Source organism: Phragmites australis, chromosome 18 (assembly GCF_958298935.1).
Source record: "Phragmites australis chromosome 18, lpPhrAust1.1, whole genome shotgun sequence".
NCBI classification, from domain to species: Eukaryota; Viridiplantae; Streptophyta; class Magnoliopsida; order Poales; family Poaceae; genus Phragmites; species Phragmites australis.
In genome coordinates, this window is record NC_084938.1 from 23360450 (window position 1) to 23380657 (window position 20208).

The following is a 20208-nucleotide window of genomic DNA, read 5'->3' on the forward strand; positions in this document are numbered from 1 at the left end:
TCGAGACTTGGCTGAACAAGCAGCGGTGGCCTTTGTACAAGTAGGAACCTAGAGTATTCGAGAACGCTCTTTCGAGCGAAAGAGAGTGGCCCCCGGTACGCACGCAGTTGTGTCAACAGGGCTGCATTTCAAGTGGTTAGCCACTGTACGGCAATCATGGTGTTCTTTTGGACGAAAGCGAAAGGTTGCTGTCATCTGTATTCGGTTAGCTGGAAATGGTTTCAGTGTTCCCCGCGAATGCCCATCTGAGAAGGACTCGCTACTCCCTCGGCCCATGCCCTGTCTGTGCGCCTGCGTGCCCGATTGCACGCCTTGCATCCGGTGCGACTAATCCGCCATGTTCCTAGTGACAGAATATAATCAATGTGCCTAAACAGCAACCGGATAGGGCCATGGACAGTAGCGGATCTAAGAACACAAGTAGATTGGCTCTCCCTCTTCTTCCTCCCCATCCTTTTCTTTTCTTCTTCTATACCCAAAAATTTATAGAGGACTCTAAAGTGCGTCCAGAATAGGAGGCTTGAACCCCTTGCGCCCTGTGGATCCGCCCCTGACCATGGGATAGGAACAGTACGCGCAAACGCAAATCGTTTCAGCTCCACATATTTGCAGCAATGGAAAGCCAGAAAGTGTTAGCTATACAAGTGTATCATTTTCCAATTGATTCGTTACAGCTAAAAGATGATGACAATGTGTACTATTCGCACGTGATCAATGCTGCAAGTTCCTCAGAAGATAAAAATCTTCCTTTGGCAAATATTCAATGATAGACTCTAAACCGCAACTACACTAATACGAAGAGGTTGAAAAGGGAGTAAGTTATGTTGCCTCTGTGGGAAAAAGGAAACCGTCGAGCACATCATCTTCCAATGTGTCACTGCCAAGTTCCCATGGAGTGCGCTAAGAGAATGCTTTGGCTGGGCGGATTAGCCCAAAAACCTCGACGACCTTGCTTCTGGCCGCTTGCTAAAGAATCTGAATATTCCCGCAAATCTGTGTCTTTTCTTTTTTGCAGGTATTACCTGGTCTTTGTGGGGCGCCAGAATCAAGATGGCAATCGAGAATGTCTTCCCCAACAAGCCGATTGATATCCTTCTCAAAAGCCTCTCGTGCTTGTAGAGTTGGAAGATCCTGCTCAAGGAGGGCGACAAGGATCTACTTCACCCGGCTCTTGATCACCTCGCGGTGTGATGCTATAACTTCCAGCCAAACACTATCCCCCAGTCGGATGTGATGAAGCTGTAGGGGTTCCTGTCTTGCTTTCGTTTTGGTCTTGTGTAGTGGGGTGCCAGATCCCCCTGTCTGGTCAGGATGTTGTGTGCTTGTTCTGTGATCCCTGATACTAGAGGTGTTCGGTCCTTTTGTTGTTTCCAGTATTTTGTGCTCGGCCTGAGTGCCTGATTTCGTTCCCTGATGTAATAGGTTAGCTGGTGTATGTGGATCTGTTAATTTGCTTGCAATCAAAGCAGAGAAGTTATTATCGTTTCAAAAAAAAAAAAAATCAATGTTGCAAGTGCAATGGTCCAAAAGCTGAAATTAGGCAGAGGTCTTATCCCCACCAAAGGCATTCTCCAGGACACCGGTCTCCTGAAGGTGACTGATGTCTCCCCACATCTTGACAATGCAACGGCCGGTGGTACCAGACACAAGGATAACACTTCCTGATGTGTTGTGTATTTTACCATGGAGCGGCTTCGTAGGACTGGCATGCCTGTAGAGTTCTCTGATGATACAGCCACATGAGACCACGATCACCCGCTCCCCTGTCAGTAGACGGCAGCTCATAAGCTCGCAGGTAACTCATATCCCAAGTGCAAGTGAATCACAAACTGTTATTTGGCACTAAATATTTATGTTTACCAAAACTTCACGATGCTGCCTTAACCCCTTCTCTTCTATGGCATTCCTTCCGGGTCTTACACAATCCAAGTAATCATGTCTACAAAAGGAAAAAGTCCACATTTCAACCTTCAACTCTTCTGGGTTCGTTTTTTAACCCTTAACTCCAAAACCGTTTGAAACACAACCCCCAACTATCAATTCCAGTGCAAAATACCCCCTTGTTAATGGTTTTGGTGGCATGGCAGTACCTTACGCTGACGTGGATCTTAGGTGCCATGTTTTACTCACTTGTATGCTACATGGTGCCACGTAAACAAAATCTCTAAATATAGTTCTTGTTCTTCTTCATCCCCTCTCTCTTGCATTGCATCGCTGCCTTTCACCTCTGCCTCCTCTGCAATTTGCCTTCGCCTCCGGCTGCACCTCGCACGTTAGCGTTGTCGTGCTCAGTGGCTCAGCCTCAACGTTCCTGACCATGCGCAGGCTTTTATGGGCGGATTCCGCCGATGTGGATGCATTCCTTGAAGCGATAAACGACCTCATTAGCACCCTGCAAAAGTCATCCTCCACGAGCTGCTGCCTGATACAACCTATGAGTCTACGAGATGCTGCGAGTGCTACGAGTGGGTGTGGATGTTGAGCTTCAGGCTGAGGGCTGGAGAGATATAAGAATAGAATAGGGATAAGATGAGAGCTCTGGTGATGCCCAATTGGGTATTTGGGTCAGTGAAGGGAAGAGAGATTCAGAGAGGTGCTGCAGGGAAGAAGATCGAGGAAGAAGGGAGATTAAAGTAACAAACTAAGTTGAAATATGTCTTAGTTTATATATGATAAGTCATTGACAACATTAGATTTGAAATGATTTTAGTTGACATGAGCTTATTTGTGTGTGATCTTATTTATGACTAACCAAAGTTTGAATTGAAGCAGACTATGACTAACCAAAGTTTGAATTGAAGCAGACTGTTTTCGAGTCTAGGAAATTATGCCTCACCGGAACATCTGGTGTATGGGTCTTTTTACCACACCAGATAGTTCGGTGTTATGGTGAAGTAAGCACCAGAGTATTTTTAGTGCTAAAGCAGAAATAGAAACAAACACTCGATGGTCTGGTGATGGACTTAGAGAGTGTCGAAGTATTTTCTATAGAGAGATGATTTTTTATGCCAAGTTTGATTATGTACGTCGGATAGTCTAGTGCTGAGTTTGTGAACACTGGAGAATGCACTGAAACTTTTGTTGTAAAGAGGTTGCAGAAGGGTGGTTCGGTAAATTGGTATACTTTAAATTATCCAGTGATGGATATGAGATTACCGGAAGCTTTCACCAGATCTTTTCTTACAGAGAGCAAAATTTTCCTAAAACAGATAGTGTTACGCTCACCGGATGGTCTGGTGGTTAGGAGCAAAACACACCGGAACATCCTATGTTCACGTTTTCTGCAGGATATGCTCTGAGTTGAAGTTTTAGATTTTGTGCTAACCTAGAGATGTTTTAGTGTGTGGAGAGATGTGTTTACTTGTTTCAAAGTGTGTAGGTGATGAATGCAAATTGGCGGTCAACGACGGGTGATCGAGGCTAAGCGGGTGTTTGGTGCCAGACGATTAAAGAGGGTCAGGCGGAGTCAAGGGTGATCCTAGCTATACACATGAAGGTCAAGCAAATCATGAAACAGAGGATGAAGACGACGTGTTGACAAAGTCAAGCGAAGGGGATGCTAGTGCAAGTGCAAGGCGGCCTGAGGGATCGGGAGTAGGAGAGACTTATCGGTGGTCAAGATCACAAGACGGAGGATGTGCATCATCATCAGAGCGCTTGCTTAAGTTGGAAGCAAGTGGCTGCTAGTCACGCTTTGAGAAGCATACTAGGGTTTCACAGTTTGACCTCAAAACCGTATGAGGACTGGAGGAGTATGTGACACCATTGTAAAGCTTGCGTTAAGATGAAGCCAAGTCATGAAAGCGCCGAGGCCATCCGATGAATGAAGAAGAAAATAGACTAAAATACCCTTAGTGGTAGGTGGGAGTGTAACACAAGAGAGTGGTATTTTAGGAAAAGCTAGGAAACTTGAGGGTCATTTTCTAGACCTATAAATAAAGGGATATGGTTATGAGACAGGATGGGTCAGCCATTTGAGCCTCTTGTGCTACCCATATGGGAGCATTGTGCTAGGGTTTTAGAGGAAATGATGATGAATGCTTAGCCTATATAATAGATGAGAGTTTTGTGAGGAAAATCTTTATAATCTGCTTAAAATAGGGCTGATCTCTTTGAGTAATAAAGTTTATTTTGTTACATATGCTTGAATTCCCCTCATTCTAGTTTCCCTCTCTTGGTTCCCTTTCTTTGTGTGCAAGTTTTCTCTTCAGTATTGATTTTTGTTTTTCTTTTAGAGCTGAAATTTTAACACCTTGAGAGGTTGTTCTTCTTGATGCTAAAGGCATAAAATTTACATACACATGCATATGTGATAGATTCTTGAATTTCCTTGCCTTTAGATCATCATCTTGGAGATCTTCTTCACCAGGTGTTCATCTCTTGATCCTTAAGTGATCTTTTCTCAAGATTCAACCTTTGTGTGGAGATGAGTTATAGATTGATTTGTTGTGGAACCTAGTGTTCGATTCCAACCATGAGACCCACTTTTTATTGAATCTTCAAGTTTGGTTTATGATCATTCTCTGAAGTCTTCGGACTTTCTGGGTAGGTGTAGTTTTTCCACTGTGTATTTGTGTTGTATTCTATTGTAATTCTCTTGTATAGGTGCATTAGGTGATCGAATAGGAGGAGGCCATTAATTTCGTAAGAAATTTGTTGAGGTGTTTATTTTTGCTTCTAGTCATCACTCTCAATCCTATTATTGGTATCAAAGCCGGTTTGATTACTTGTTAACTTTACCTGGCTTTGTGATCCATAGGCGACATGGAGAGAAGTGAAAAAATTTCGCTGTTTAATGGTCATGATTTTTCGTACTGGAAGGTGCATATAGAGGCTTATCTTCTAAGCCAAAGAACAATATGGGAAGTAGTTGATTCCAAATATGAGATCCTTATTGCTCGCATGACTCATGTTCAAATCGAACAATATGAGGCCAACAACAAGGTAAGAAAATTTTTGTTCACTGGCCTGAGTTGGAATGAGTTTGATAGGGTTCAACATCTTCGTATAGTCGGGAGATCTGGAGTACTCTGAGTGTCTTTCATGAAGACACTAATCAGATTAAGGTCAGACCTCAAAGCACATACAACCAAGAATACTAAATGTTTGTGCAAGGCCTTGGAGAGTCTTTGGATGTGATATTTGCTCGCTTTGATGGGATTATTAGAAATCTTTGATCAACTGGTGTTTGCCCTATTCTGACCACAAGAGAGGGATCAAGCTTCTTTATACTCTTGATCGTATTATAGGGGAAGTGAAGATCTCGAGAATTGAAGAGTCTCCAAGTTACGACACATTGACTTATGATGAGCTCTTCAGCAAGCTCAAGTCTACCGAGATAGCCAAGGCGGCTTGGATCGGTCTCGAAAATCCCCTGTCTCAGAATATGGTGTTGGTTTCTACACCTGGTGGTGGCAATCAGTCTGTAGCTGGTTTTTGTTGTGCTAACACTTTATCGAGTGGATTTGTTTTGTCTTCCTTGATTTTTGTCACAGAGGAGCAGGTGGACGTGCCAGATGATGAGGACCTTGTGCTGATTGTGAAGAAGTTCACCCATTTCTACAACAATCATCAAGATCAGAGGAGGGGTGGTTCTCGTGCCTGCTTTGAGTGTGGTGACACTACCTACTTTAAGGTGGACTGCCCTAAGGTTAAGAAGAGGGAGGATGGTGACCACGATTACAACAAGCATAAGAAGAAGAAAAAGAAGCCCTTCTTCAAGAAGAACCGTGACAAGATGGCAAAGAAGTTAGCCAAGGCGGCTTCTAGGGCATTTGTGGCGGCTCTCGGTGACATCGACACCTCTTCCAGCGAGGAGGAGAGCTCAGAGGAGGATGAACCGCAATCAAAGAACAAGAAGAAGGTCAAGGACTTCACCGGCCTCTGCTTCATGGTAGGCGATAACAACGACAATAGCGATCCCGAGCTTGATCCTTCCAAGATATTACCTTCCTACGACCAGCTTTTCATCCAAGTCGATACCTTGAATGATGCTCACGTTAGCCAGGATAGGTTAATTAAGAAAGTTGTGCCTGAGTTGAAGGATCTTAGGCCTAAGTATGAGTCTATCTCTACTGAACTTGCATTGCTTAGGTCTAGACTCGATGTTGAGGAGTGTGAGAGTTGCCTGATTGTCATGGCTGAATTTGCCGAGCTTCGTAATGTGCATGCTCAAGTCACCAGTCGGCTAGAGAGTGCTGAGAAGAAGCTCCTATTCACTCCCCTCTAGTTTCCACTCTCGATCCTACATAAAGGATGACACGTGGTCCTATGTAATTTTTTAATTTGTTTTGTTGATTTGTATTCACTGGTGTGACCATGTCATTAGGTTGTGTACACATGTGGATGCCACCTCAGCTAAAACTGGGCTATGTCAGCCAAAACCACTAGAGTTTTAGGCAAGGTGGTATTTTGCACCGGCACTAATATTTGGAGGTTGTGTTCCAAATAGTTTTAGAGTTCAGGGTTGAAAAATGAACCACGCAAAGAGCCGAGGGTTGAAAACTGAACTTTTTCCTCTAAGGAAATATTAATAGTTTGAATTCATAATAAAAGACTGGTTTAAAGAGTCCAAGAATGAAGTTCATAGTGTACCTTTGTGTTTCTCAACAATGTCATACAAGCACGAGACGCATCGTTCTAATAGTTGATCAAGACTCTCTCCACCACCCTAAGAAACAAAAGCAGTGAGAAAACAATCCATAACCTAGGTATAAATCTAGTTAAAGAATATGATAAATCCTTACGAAAAGTTTTGTGGGGATCATATATGATAGCCCTTAAAATCATAACGTTTTCTTTCCAGTCCAATGCAACCTAGAGAAAATGGCTTTTGCCTATAAGAATTTTCTATTTTCTACTGCCTTAAGTGATTCATTTGCTTGTAGTAAGCATGTAGCTGAGGACTGATTCCATCGGCAGTGAAAATGGATTTTATCATTTCAAGTTGTGCATAGAACTACTAGCGGAGCTTAATGAAGACGATTGGGGGCCTTGGCCTCCTTTGTCATTGAAAAGCACTTAGTTATGCACTTATATTTCAGTAAATATGTATTTATCAAGTAACAAATTAGTTTTTTATATAAGTTTGTTGATTAATCCTTTGAACTGGTTCCTCTTAATTTTTGTTGAAGCTCTGCCACTGCATAGAAGTAGGTAAAAGCCTATGAGAGCTTACAGAAGATTGATCATATTAACGGATCATTTCAGCATATCATCTTAAAGCCTTAAACTAAGTACACACATTTCTAATGAAGAAAACCATTCCATGTTCCATTTACATGTTTAAACCAATAGTGTTTTACTGAGGGATGTTTAATGTATATAGGTTTTACACATCTGCCTCAGAAGATCCTTCAGGTTACTCATACATGTTAGACTATATGTCAGTATGCGTAGTGTCGGGGGTTGTCATCAAGGACTCTCAACGCCCCTTAGCTTTGACAGTCTATGTCTAAGGACCATCTGGCTCAGGACCCCTCTGGGACCCCATATGTGATCGACATTTATTAACCATCAAGTGGTAGCCGCTTGACATGCTGGTGCAAGTGGTGGCCGCCTGACACGCTGATGCAGTGCGGCGCTGGAATAGATGACCAACCACTAGGACAACTGTCTCACTAGCCGTATCAATGATGTACATGGTTGTCCCTATGCCCTGCTGTACAGAAAAGAACTTGTATGTCTATTGGCCTCATATAGTCATGTTTATACATTTACACTCTAAATATCAATGTAAATATTGACCCTTGGCCACCAAGCCAAATAACACATATTTTTCCCTGAGAACTTTAGGCACTTATATCCTCTCCACTTCTCCTCCAAACTTGAGCCGCTCCTATGAATTGGTTCTCACCGCATTTTGTTCATGGAAGACATTTTCTTTCACCAACAGTTGGTGGTCCATGGGGAGAGAATAAGTGTAGAATCACGATGAGAGGTAGGATACCGCCAAAGAAGAAAACTGTCAGGGCGGCGGTCTAGGCAGTTGACTCCTCGACCACACCAGTGCGAAAGTCCACACGACTGCCACAACTAAGCTCACACTACGCCGATGCCAGCCCCTCAACTGGTCGAAATGAGGGCCCCGTGGCCAGTGGTGATCCGGCCACAACCCTGGCCATGGCTCATTCTAGGGGCCTCGGCATTCCAGAGGCCCTTCAGTTGCACCAAGGTGCGGACCTCATTGCATCCCAAGGAGCTGCGGCTAAGGCCACAACTGCACAAGCCGCCACAACCGATAACTAGGCGAATGCGGTGGCCCTCCGATCCCAGTTGGAGGAGCTGCAGGTGGCCTTGAGGGCTGCACAACCGCATACCGACATGCTCATGCTAGGGCCCATAACGGCCAACATTGCGCTAGCCCAGGCTCCAAGGGCCAGGGAGGGCTTCGACATCACGACGCATCATCACCGCGTGCCATCTGCGGTCAACCAACAGGCAGTTGAGCCTCGGGCCCGTCGGCACGAGGCCCCGCTCATCAACTCTGACTCTCCCCTTTAGGCGGACCTATAGGCTGTACCCTTCCCGAACAGATTCCGGACACCAAAACTACCTAAATCAAAAGGCGGGTCGGACATAGAGGAGTTCCCTCAAGCATATGCCCTCGCCATCGAAGCCATTGGAGGTAGGCAGGACACCATGACCAAGTGCTTTCCTCTCACTCTGGAGGGAGTTACCCTCCGATAGTTCTAGGCGTTGGAGCTCGGATCTATCTACACCTGAGCCCAGCTCAGGGACATGTTCTACAACAACTTATATGGTACCTTCATCGAGCCGGTGACCTCTGGGAGCCTGTATGCCATTAAGAAATAGCCCGGTGAGACCCTCCAGTAGTACTTCTAAAGGTCCATCCAGACCAAGGTCTAGGTAAAAGGTATTTCTGAGTCATCAGTCATTGACGCCGCCACCCAAGGTTTGGTCACCGGGCGTCTCTTTGATCAACTACATCGATGCCTGGTGCGCTCAGTAAGCACCCTCATGTGCAAGTGCAAGGAATACGCACGTGCGGAGTAGGAGTGGTTCCATCAGGAGATCATGCATGTCACCATGACCCCCTGCATTGAGCCTGAGAACCCCACCCCCCATGCCCTGCCACTTGCATCGGTAAAAAGGGGCTCCGACGAAGATGAGGGCTTCGAGGCGCACATGCCTCGATAAAAGTAGTGGTGCGGCATGCACAACATCGCTCAAACCCAAGGGGCTCTGAGCTCGCCCCGTTCTAGGGGCGCGGCCATGGGAGCTTCAGAGCCATCCCTGAGTGGCAGTGCGTCCTAGACTGGCAGTCAGACAAATGATACTGGTGCACTCTACATGGGGCAGGACGAGCCCACAACACCAAAGATTACCGAACCCTCATCACCTTTCAAGAGGAGTAACTTGAGAGGCAGGCAGCTCGCGTGGCGGTGGATAGGGCTGGCGACGAGCAGCGCGGAGGTCATCGGCTAGCAGCAGGCTGCTAGATTGATCACCTAGCCTAGCAGAGCCCACCCTCACTGGCTCTACCTTCGCCACCGCCGCTGCTACCCATGGTGCTGCATGTCGATGAAGAGTACTATGCTAGGCAGGTGGTCCTGACCATAACAGGAGGAGGACCCTCCGATGGCTCCTCGAAGCAGCAGCGATGGGACTATGCACATGGGGTCAACCACGCTGGAGCCACCAGCATCCACTACCAAATCCCTGGATGGGCGTAAGACCATGTAACCTTCTCCCATGATGACGCTATGAGAGTAAACTTCCCCCATACCGACATGCTGGTCATCACGGCAAACATCACCGAAATCGAAGTTCGGAGGATGCTGATCGACAGTGGAAGCTCCGCAGATATCCTCTTCGTACATGCATTCGACTAGCTTTGCATTCCGTGAAGCCAGCTCTCTCCAGCCCAGAGGCCCCTTTAAGGGTTCAATGGGGCTCCCCTTGATGCCCTGGGTCAGATAGAGCTGCTGGTCACCTTCGACAAAGGCTTCGCTATGCAGACCAAGATGATCACCTTCGACATCGTGGCCGTGCACTACACATACAATGTCATCCTAGGCCCATGAACTCTGAACAAGTTTAGAGTAGTCTCCCATCACAATTACCTCTGCATGAATATACCTGGGCCCCAGGGGCTGATCTCCATACACGGTGATCAATACTTGGCTAGGCGCATCGAGTATGCGCACCCCGCCCCCTCGATAGCTACCACATGCATAATGTGGCTGAAGGCTCCCTTAAAGATACCTCTTGCCTCAATCACCGAGTCCCTCTGAAGCCACGACCGGAAGGGGATGCCAAGCACATCCCATTGGGAGTAGGGAACCCCAATCAAGCTTCCTAAATTAGGGCAGACCACACTTCAGAACAGGAAGCCCAGCTCATAGCCATCCTAAAGGATAACTCCAATGTATTTGCACGGTCTCCGCAGGACCTCCCCGGAGTCAATCACCACATCATTGAGCATGCCCTCCGGGTTTACTCGCAGGCCTGGCCTATACGACAGGGTCTTCGCAAGCTGTCCACCGAGCGAACGAATGCCACAAAGGAGGAGGTCCGGAAGCTACTAGAGGCCGGTGTCATTCGGGAAGCCATCTATTCAGAGTGGCTGTCAAATCCTGTCCTAATCAAGAAGCCTAATGGGAAATGACGCATGTGCATTGACTTTACGACGTTCAACAAATCCTTCCCACGAGACCCGTACCCACTCCCTTGCATAGACCAGCTGATGGACTCCACCACTAGCTGTGAGTTGTTGAGCTTCTTGTACGTGTACTCTGGATACCACCAGGTGTGGATGGTTGCAGAGGACAAGGGAAAGATCAGCTTCAGTACCCCCTTCAAAGTGTACTACTACGTCTAGATGTCTTTTGGCCTCCAAAATGCTAGAGCTACCTTCTCTCGCCTAGTACAGAAAATCCTGGAACAATAGTTAGGACGCAATGTGGATGCCTACATCGATGACATAGTCGTTAAAAGTAAGCTTGAAGCTAACCACATTGCAGACTTATAGGAAACCTTCAATAACCTTTGGGTCACTAACTTGTGGCTTAAACCAGAGAAGTGCATCTTCGGTGCCAAAGCTGGAAAATTACTAGGGCACCTCGTCTTCAGGCAAGGCATCAAGGCTAACCCTGGCAAAATCCGTACCATCACGGAGATGGCACCCCCACCACCTCGAAGGGGGTCTAGCGCCTAGTCGGTTGCCTTGTAGCCCTCAGTCGTTTCCTTACCAAGTCCACCGAGCATAACCTTCTGTTCTTCAAAATGTTGAGGGGCTCTAGGCCATTCACGTGGACGATAGAGTGTCAGGACACCTTCGAGGCCCTCAAGCCCACCTTTCCAACCTCAAGACACTCGCTATACCCCTTCCTCACTAGGGGCTCCTCCTGTACCTAGCCATCTACGCCTCTGCCTCCGCTGTAGGTTCCATACTCGTACGGAAGGAGGAGAAGGAAGGTCATTCTATTCACAGGGTAGTTTACTATGTTTCAGAGGCCCTAGCCGAGGCCAATACGCACTACACACAACTCAAAAAGGTGGCATATGCACTTTGATGGCTTCCCGCAACCTCCGGTACTACATCCTCACCCAGGACATCCTGGTGGACGGAGCCCATTACAAGACCAGAGTCTGTAGCCCTCTCCTCCGCTTAGTCACCAAGGAGCAAGGGGCCGACCTCCTAAGAGAGATTCATGAGGGGCTCTATGTTAGCCACCTCACACCCCGTGCCCTGGCAGGCAAAGCACTACGCTAGGGGCTATATTGGCCCACTATCATGACCGACTCCGAGGAGCTCGTCCGCACCTACCAAGGATGCCAGTGGATGGGACGATGGATTCACCGTCCTTCAACCCTGCTGTAGCCAATCATTCCCGTTTGGCTCCTGGCACGCTGGGGGCTAGACTTAATCAGGCCATTGCCTTACGCCAAAGGGAATGTTTGGTATGCGGTCAAGGCCGAGGCCCTCATAGCAATCATAGCCAACAATGTCCAGAAATTTTTCTGGAAAAGTGTCGTATGCTGCTTCAGCATCCCATGACACCATCGACAACGGGATGCAGTTTGACTCCAACCTGTTCTGAGAGTTTTGTGCCGACCTCGACATTGAGATGTGCTTTGTCACAGTTCTTCACCCACAGTCCAACGAGACGATCGAGCGCGCCAATGGCAACAACCTCTCAGGACTAAACCAGCATCTCATCAGTTTTGCAAAAGGCCTATGGGTTGAAGAGCTCCCAAAGGTGTTGTGGTCCCTTCGTACTACGGTCACCCGTCCCACCGGGTTTACCCCCTTCTGTCTCAAATTCGGCAACGAAGCCATAACTCCGATAGAAATCAAGGACATTCCCTCCAGGTTCACTTACCAGAACATATAGGGGAAAGAGAGGTTTCCCTCGACCTTGTGGAGGGCATGAGGCTTCATGCTGTCTAGAACCTCGACTGCTACATCGTCGAGACCAAGGCTTGATACAATACTAAGGTCGCCCCGCAAACTTTTAGACCCGGAGATCTAGTCCTCCGACATGTGCTGGCTCTAGGAAAGCTCTGAAACAAATGGGAAGGCCCCTACATCGTCCTTGAGTCCAACAGACCAGGCTCCTATTGCTTAGCAGACATTGACGGGGGCACCCTTGAGTAAGGCTGGACAAAAAGCTTGCGGCTCACGAGCTAGCTTGGGCTTGTAAAGGCTCGACTCGGCTCGGCTCGGCTCGTTGCCCAAATGAACTAAACCCGAGCCACACTGCTAGCTCGTTTCAGCAATTGAGCTGAGCTGAGCTAGCTCACAAGCCGCTCGCGAGCCAAATCGAGCCATGGATGACTTGCACTAATGCCTGATCAGCCCGGCCACAGCCCACAGGGTCCGCCATCCGCATGATCCATGCATGAGTACATGAACCAGCAATCACCTTGAGGCTTGAGCCTTGCCTTTTTTAATGCCACCGAGAGCACTCATCACATGATCCATGCATGCATGCACGTTTTTCCTTTGTTTATTCGGTAGCCACATGCATGTGACAGTCACCACCAGTCATGCAAAACCGTATGCATGCATGCAAAACCAGCCCGACTTGCATGCTTCTGGCACCCAGTTTTGGCAGGCTCGTGAGCCAGCTCGAGCAGGCTCGAGCCAGCAACCGAGCCGAGCCGAGCTGGCATTTTAGCTCGGTTCAGAAACCGAGCTGAACCTACAGTTCATCGAGATTCTACGAGTCGAGCCGAGCTCGGCTTGGCTCGGCTCGTTTCCAGCCCTACCCTTGAGCACACCTAGAATGTGAAAGCACTCCGTAGATACTATGTGTAAATGGGGAACCGATGGAGCCTCGCCACAATATCAGTTGGGGGAAGAATGTCTTGAGCAATATATTCAACCGATGGGACTTACATCCAAAAGGGGCTTCCACATGCAGGGTACCCCTTTGAGCTCCTGACCTCATAAGCAACCCTGAGGACAAAACACAAAAAGAAAAAAAAACCTAACATACTACATGGCCGTAAGGCCGGTCGACTCCCTCAGCATGATGGTCTGCTGGGGGTGCTTCTTGCTGGTGCGGTGAAGGTCCACGCCTGACGGTGGCCCAGGAAGTGGTGGGGGAACTGCGCCCCTCGCGGCTCCTGCTGGCATGGCGGCCTGGTCCCTAGATGTTGCGCAGCCCCCCGACGGGGTTGGGGTTTGCCACATGCGCTAGAGCGAGTCATGATTCCCCTAGGATTACCGTGAGGAGCGCTTGACAATGATGAAATGTGGGGGCGCAGTGGCCGACGAGAGCGCTGGTGAAAGCAGGGGAAAACAGGTGAGAGTAACGGACAACCGAACATGACTCCTACCTTTATTCACCCAAGAAAGAGACATTACCGCCTGGAGGCATGGGCGCACGTTCTATCCTATGCTTTCTGTACTATCACCAGGAAGCGGAACCGCTCTCTATGACCCTTCAATATCAAGGAGCCACGCGTCCCACTACCGACCAGCCAGACACGACTACGTCACTAACTATAGGCTGTTTGTAATGTTCTCTCTCGTAGGTGACATTAGGCACTCAACCTGTCGAAGGGCCAATGGCCCATGACCAAAGAGCCAAGGGTTGTCGGAGGCCTTGCTTCGAGTACCGTGGGGACAGCCGCACCACTGGCCATCCTTACGAGGGGCTGCTGTTGGGGGGCTGCCATCAAGGACCCCCGACACCCCTTAGCTCCGCCGGTCTAGGCCTGAGGACCATCAGGCTTAGGACCCCTCCAGGACCCTATAGCTCCGGAGGGGTCCCGGAGGCCATGCCTTCGGAGCCCTTCGGACTCCTGAAGCCATCGGTCCTTCAGAAAGATCAATCAGGAGGGGGCCTGTAGGCCGCCCCCCACTTGCAATGAAGTAACCAACATTTAATACCTATCAAGTGGTGGTTGCCTGACATGCTGGTGCAAGTGGTGGCCGCCTGACACGTTGGTGCAGTGCGGCGCTTGAATAGACGACCAGCCACTGGGACAACCGCCTCACTAGTAGTAACAATGATTTACAGGGTTGTCCCTATGCCCCGCTGTACAGAAAAGAACTTGTATGTCTACCAGCCTCATATCGACACGCTTGTACATTTACACTCTGAATATCAGTATAAATACTGACCCTTGGCCACCAAGCCAAAGGACATAGTTTTTCCCTAAGAAGTTTAGGCACTTATATCCTCCTCATTTCTCCTCCACACTTGAACCACTCCAGTGAATGGTTCTCGCCACACTTTATTCGTGAAAGACATTTTCTTTCACCAACACATAGCATTGCTAAGAAAACAAAATGGTAGAGAAAGTAGTATATAAGATTATTTGCAGGAATTTGTTGGTTTCTCTTGTGGGACACAAAAGCTTTGTAAGCCTCTGGCCTTTCTATAGCAGCATATTCAGACTTCATGCCCTGCAGATCTCCAATATGTCTTTCTCTCCGTGCTGGATCAAACACAACATGGGATGATTAAGCATTGTATTTGTTAAGAATTAAACCAATAATTAATCTTGTACAAACAGTATATTTCTAAATATGGAATCAATGTGAAACTCTGAAACATTCAAGCAACAAACGAGGAAGATGCACATACATTTGGTAAATTGCAAGTTCTGGCAATTGTTTGTGTAGTCTCTGCTGCTCGCTTTAGATCCGAAGAGTACATCACAGCCGGCTTGACTTCTTTAGACAGACAATGATCCTTGGGAATTTAAATAAATTCCAAATAAGAATTGGAACCACAAATGTCTAATTACGATCTCATTAAGTCACACCATACCACAGCAACTTGCTGCCTCCCAATCTCATTCAGCTCAGCATCCATATGCCCTTGATTGGTCTGCCCCTGATGCCACCACCCCCTCCCTCCTACCTCGCAACTATTAGAGCAGGCTTTCGAAAGCCTACGCAATGGCGAGGATGGCGGCGGCGGGGCTTCCTCCTGACGAGGTTACTGTGCATCGGTGCGCCTCTTCTCTAGCAAGATCCACATGCTGGGGGTCGGATCCAGGCACCGCCAGTGGGATCTGCCGCGCCGTTGCCCATTTTTGCTTGGGGGTTGTCTTCTTCTTCATGGCAGCCAACCCCTTCACGACACCACTGAGATCCTCATGCGGCTGGTTGGTCTGCAACCGGGGCGTGGATGCAGCTGGACTTCAGCGTGGCCGGCTATGCAGTCGTCAAGCAGATCTACGCCTGTGAGCTCAACAGTGATGCACCCGCGGTCATTCAGCTGGAGCCTATCGACACAGATGGCGATGGCTTGGTCGATGTGAAGGTCCCTGGCAGTGGCATGCGCATCATCGATGTGCATCTGGTGGAGTACAACAACGAATTGCTGCTCCTCTCGGTGCATGACGACGTGGTTTGCAACTTGGACGTCGGCCTTGCAGTCAAAGAAGGTGACAACGGAAGCAAAGGGGACGCGTCCGTGGTGGAGGTGTACAGGGTGGAGTGGTTGGAGGATGGGGCGATGTGGCCGGTGCACGAGGCGGACCTCAGCTGGCACGCACTATTCTTGGGGCAGAACCGTGTGTTCATGCGCTCGCCGGCAGAATTCCCCCCATGCCATGCCATCTGCGTCTACCCTGTCGCGGCGCAATGGAATTTAGATGTTGGAGGCCACCATGGAGCCAGGTAGGTGTTGCTGGCAGCATCTGGGCATTTTTCTGCGTGGTGCAGCCATGATTTTGGTGGTGGCTTGATGGAAGGAGGATATGCACGGATTGCAGGGTGGAGCTGCACACACATTATGGTGAGGCAATCTGGATCCGTAGTGTGGTGTCCGACGATGGGTGTGGGGCGGAGCCTATGTGCTATGATCGAGACAATGATTGAGGCGGCCTAGGAGGTGACCAGATCTGGTGCGATGCTTCGGTCGGTGGGTCTATGCGGTTCTGCAACGACAGTGCAACTACGGGTCCGGCACCACTGCAGACTTCTCGGTGCAGTGCGGTCAGCATCGCAACGGCTTCCTCTACGCTTGGTCAAGACCAGGGTTTTGACAACTGTGAGCGCGAGTCGAGATGTGTTGGGGTTGGCGGTGGCGACTAGCCCTGCATGGTGGTGGCTAGGCTGGTGCTCGATGATATGGTGATATGGTGGTCAGATGGTGCTCCGTTGATGGTGGCCGGTGTCCGGTGGTTGTGGTGGTGGTGGCCCAGTGGGGCACGATGGCTCGATGGCTGCCGGTCCTGCATGGCGGTGGTCAGTTCGGTGAAGGGCAGCCGTGCTCTTCGGGGTGACACGTCAGTGACCGAGGTGGTGCAGTCTGTGTTGTAGCAGTTGTTGTTTTATCGCTTTAACTCCTTATGTGGCCATTGTTTTGCCAATCAGCAGCTCTTCTGTTTGGTTTGTTTAAAAAAAAATAGTCTGCAAACTGTTATACTGACAAAAAAAAAAAGAGTTGAACAATGCAATACATGGTTTCTGAGCCAGTACATATGGGGCAAAGAAGGATGCCAATGTGCTCCCAGTCCAAACTACTATGGGAAGCTAAAACTTGTTCTTGAAACTGTTTCTACAACTAACATGACTACATCAAATTATATACAGTACTGATTGAATATACTACTCCAGTGTAATAGTTGTCGCCAAAATATATTCTCCCACAATTGCGCTGGCTAGTCCCTAGTAGTAGCACACGAGAGCATTCTAAACACTAGAAAACTGGTGCGCCAAATCTTAGGTCCTTCCCAATTTCTCCATCACAGAATTACTGATCTAAGCATGATGTTAAGAGCTAAGACCAAGCTTTAATTACGAGATAGAGACGGGAGGAAAAAGCAAGCGCCACCTGAATGATGCGCGGGGCGTTCGAGGACATCTCGCCGTGCCGCACGATCATGACCTCCGTGAACTCATCGGCGGCCTCACCCTCAGCGCTGGAACCGGAAGTGGACGACATCGTCGCCAGAGCCGCTCCCGGGGTGTCGACGCAGCGGATCCGTGCGGCGGTGGCGGGTCCATGAGGTATGGACACGGCGGCAACAACGGAGGGTGGAGGAAGGCGTTGAGGGAGACGCGCCAGGGGTCGGGCGGCGCGGGCGGTGGGGACGGACCATTGCATAACCGGGATGGGAGGCCTTGCCGAGCGGACGATCAGCGGTTTGGCACTTGAAATTGAGAGAATTCCTTATTTACCAAGGTCATTTCGTATTTTCCAATGAGAAAAATAGATTTTCTTATTTACTATTGGTTGGTTTTTTTTTATCCCTTATTTGCCACTGCCGTACCTTCTCCTGTCAATCTGTTGTTAAGTAAGACGCGAAATGACAAAAGTGTCCTTCTTCCATGTCTTATCGTTGCGGTTAAAAATTGTTGCGTTCTCGTCAGCCTGCTCCAGCTAGCGCACGGTGCAGGCCGCTGTTCCCGTCGCTGAGCACCCAATGTGCCTCAGCGAGCTCGCCATTCTCCTGTTGCATTGCGCCAGCCTCCTCGTAGGCCGTGCGGGCGCACGCGAGCAGTGCGTTCTCCCAGGCGCACTACACGACCATGGCCTCCTTCCACTCGGTCGTGACGGTATCGAGCTACTCGGTCATCGACCACAGCTCAGGTCTGCCTCGGCAGTGTGCAGCAGCCCCTTGAGCTGCTCAACCTCGGTGTTCGCGCCCTCTAGCTCGGCCTGCGTGTCGGAGAGCCAGACCTTCACCTGCTTGGCCGCCATGGTGCCCGCGGACAACGTGACAGTGAGGTCATCAGCCGCCTTCCTACTCTGCTCCTCAGCCAGCACCGCCGCTCGGAGGTTGATCTTGAGCCCGTTGATCTCCTCGTGGGCGGCTCTGAACATGAGGTCCATGACGCTCCATTGCACAGTGAGGTCGGTGGAGGGGGGATCCATGGAGGGGAGGGCGAGCTCAGTAGATCCGTGGTGGGGAGGCGAGCTCGGCGTTCAGGAGGATCCGTGGTGGGGAGGGAGCTCGGCGTTCGGTAGGAGCTACGTTCGGCGGGGGTGCGAGCCCAGAGGTGTGAGGAGACACGGTGGTCCAGGTCAACCGGACATGAGGAGGGCAAGTGTGACGGGCACGAGATGCTAGACCTGTCGCCGTCAAGTTCATGAGGGACGAAGGAAGACTGAAGAAGAGAGGAGATGAAGAAAGCCACCTATGTCATTTCACGTCTCACTTAACAACAAAATGATAGGAGAAGGGACGCTAGTGGCAAATAAGGGATAAAATACTCAACGAATGACAAATAGAAAATGACCTTATTTCTTGATGGCAAATAAAGAATTCTCTCCTTAAAAATTTGTAATTTTTGTTTCTTATTTTATAAATAACTAACAAGTTGGCACATGTTAATAGCGTGGCTCACATCTTTGTAATATTTTACCACGACAAAAATTGATTAATTGTTTTTTTCATGTACTCTTTATTCAGGTATTTGATTTTTATGATAAATTTTTTTAAGACTATATTTGGTATGAATATTTCTTTTTTCTATTCTAACCCCAATTTCAATTATTATTAATTTATTTTTGTTGGGCTCTTTATTTATATATTTTGTTTCCCAAACGGTAAGGAAATAAACTACTAATTTTTCATATTTTTAATTCCAAATTTACCTATTTAATAATCATATTTGATACGGACTCTTTGATTAAATTTAGACCGTTAGATGTTCATAACAATGAATGATTTGAATCTTTTTTCAGATTAACATGATAATTTCGTAATATTGAAAAAACGAATGTGGTGACTCATTTTTCTACTTAAATATTAAGAAAATAGATAGATTGTTTGAGTTGAAATTTTTTAAGAGCTAGGGAGTTGTTCGTTCTTGCCACCAAGAAGCCAAGCCAAAATTTAACCTTACATAGGAAATTTGACTTCCGTTTGGATCAAGGCCAAAATTTGGCTATGCTTCGAAAAATTTGACCAGCCAAAATTTTTCTATAGCAAAACAAGGCAATATTTTGGTATCCAAAACGGCCGCCCCAATTTTTGGCCTTCCAAAATTTTAGCGCGGCCTCAAACCAAATGCTACTTTAGTTATCCCAATTTTGGCATGATCTCATTTTTGACATGACCAAATTTTGGCCTGTCTTTTTGAGTCTAAACCAAACTGCTCCTAGATTATAGAATCCTCTATACCATATATATTTTAGAATGTTTTATAATTATTTTCATAAATTTTGAGAGCATTGGAATACTGTTTTTTTAACCTGTGTCCATTGGATGTGTGACAAATTTATTTTTTAAACCTGTCATGCTTTGGAAGGGCCTGAGCGATAGTAAACTAGTTTTGCAATTTTTTCAAACGGAAGAGCCTAGCATCATCGTGCTCTCGGTGTGGCTGGACTTGTTGGGATGCAGGCCGAATGTTTTGGGCCTAGACTTGTCTAAACTTTATCCAAAAATACTTATTTAATCTTGTTCCATTACATGAAAAATAGACAAAGAAAACACAATTTAGTGACAGATCGATCCGTTACTTATATCATCTCGGGTTGCGATAAGATATAGACCCATCATAGATATCAGGTAAAAGGTGATGGATCGTAATATTACCCGTAACCTATAACATGAGTAACAGGTAATGACTACACTTATCACTTATAATATGATCATAAGTAATGAGTCTTTCTACACCAGTTATAAGTGACATGTCGTGTTATAACCCGTCACTTATGACTTGGTATAGGTGATAGGTCTCTTTGAGCCAGTCATAAGTGACAGGTCGTAATATAACCCGTCACTTGTGACAAGTAATAAGTGATGGGTCATAACACGACCCGT

The 20208-nt window shown here is 47.8% G+C and overlaps 1 protein-coding gene across 1 annotated transcript; it reads right to left on the minus strand.

Annotated features, from left to right (window-relative positions):
- Positions 1-1536: 1536 nt before the first annotated feature.
- LOC133898619 (phosphoglycerate mutase-like protein 4) lies at positions 1537-17540 on the minus strand. The gene is made up of 6 exons (XM_062339308.1): positions 17268-17540; positions 15252-15311; positions 15068-15173; positions 14801-14934; positions 6595-6670; positions 1537-1763 (listed from the first exon to the last, which is right to left on the minus strand). Exons 1-6 carry the CDS (start codon positions 17538-17540, stop codon positions 1537-1539), a joined length of 876 nt encoding a protein of 291 aa, XP_062195292.1.
- Positions 17541-20208: the final 2668 nt, after the last annotated feature.

Excerpts from the sequence above, each read along its gene's own strand:
- LOC133898619 (XM_062339308.1), bottom strand. The coding sequence starts at position 17,540 with ATGCAATGGTCCGTCCCCACCGCCCGCGCCGCCCGACCCCTGGCGCGT. Across the intron at positions 14,935-15,067 it reads CAGAACTTGCAATTTACCAA|ATGTTGTGTTTGATCCAGCA; the intron begins ATGTATGTGCAT and ends CTTAATCATCCC. Across the intron at positions 6,671-14,800 it reads AGAGAAACCAACAAATTCCT|GGTGGTGGAGAGAGTCTTGA; the intron begins GCAAATAATCTT and ends TTTGTTTCTTAG.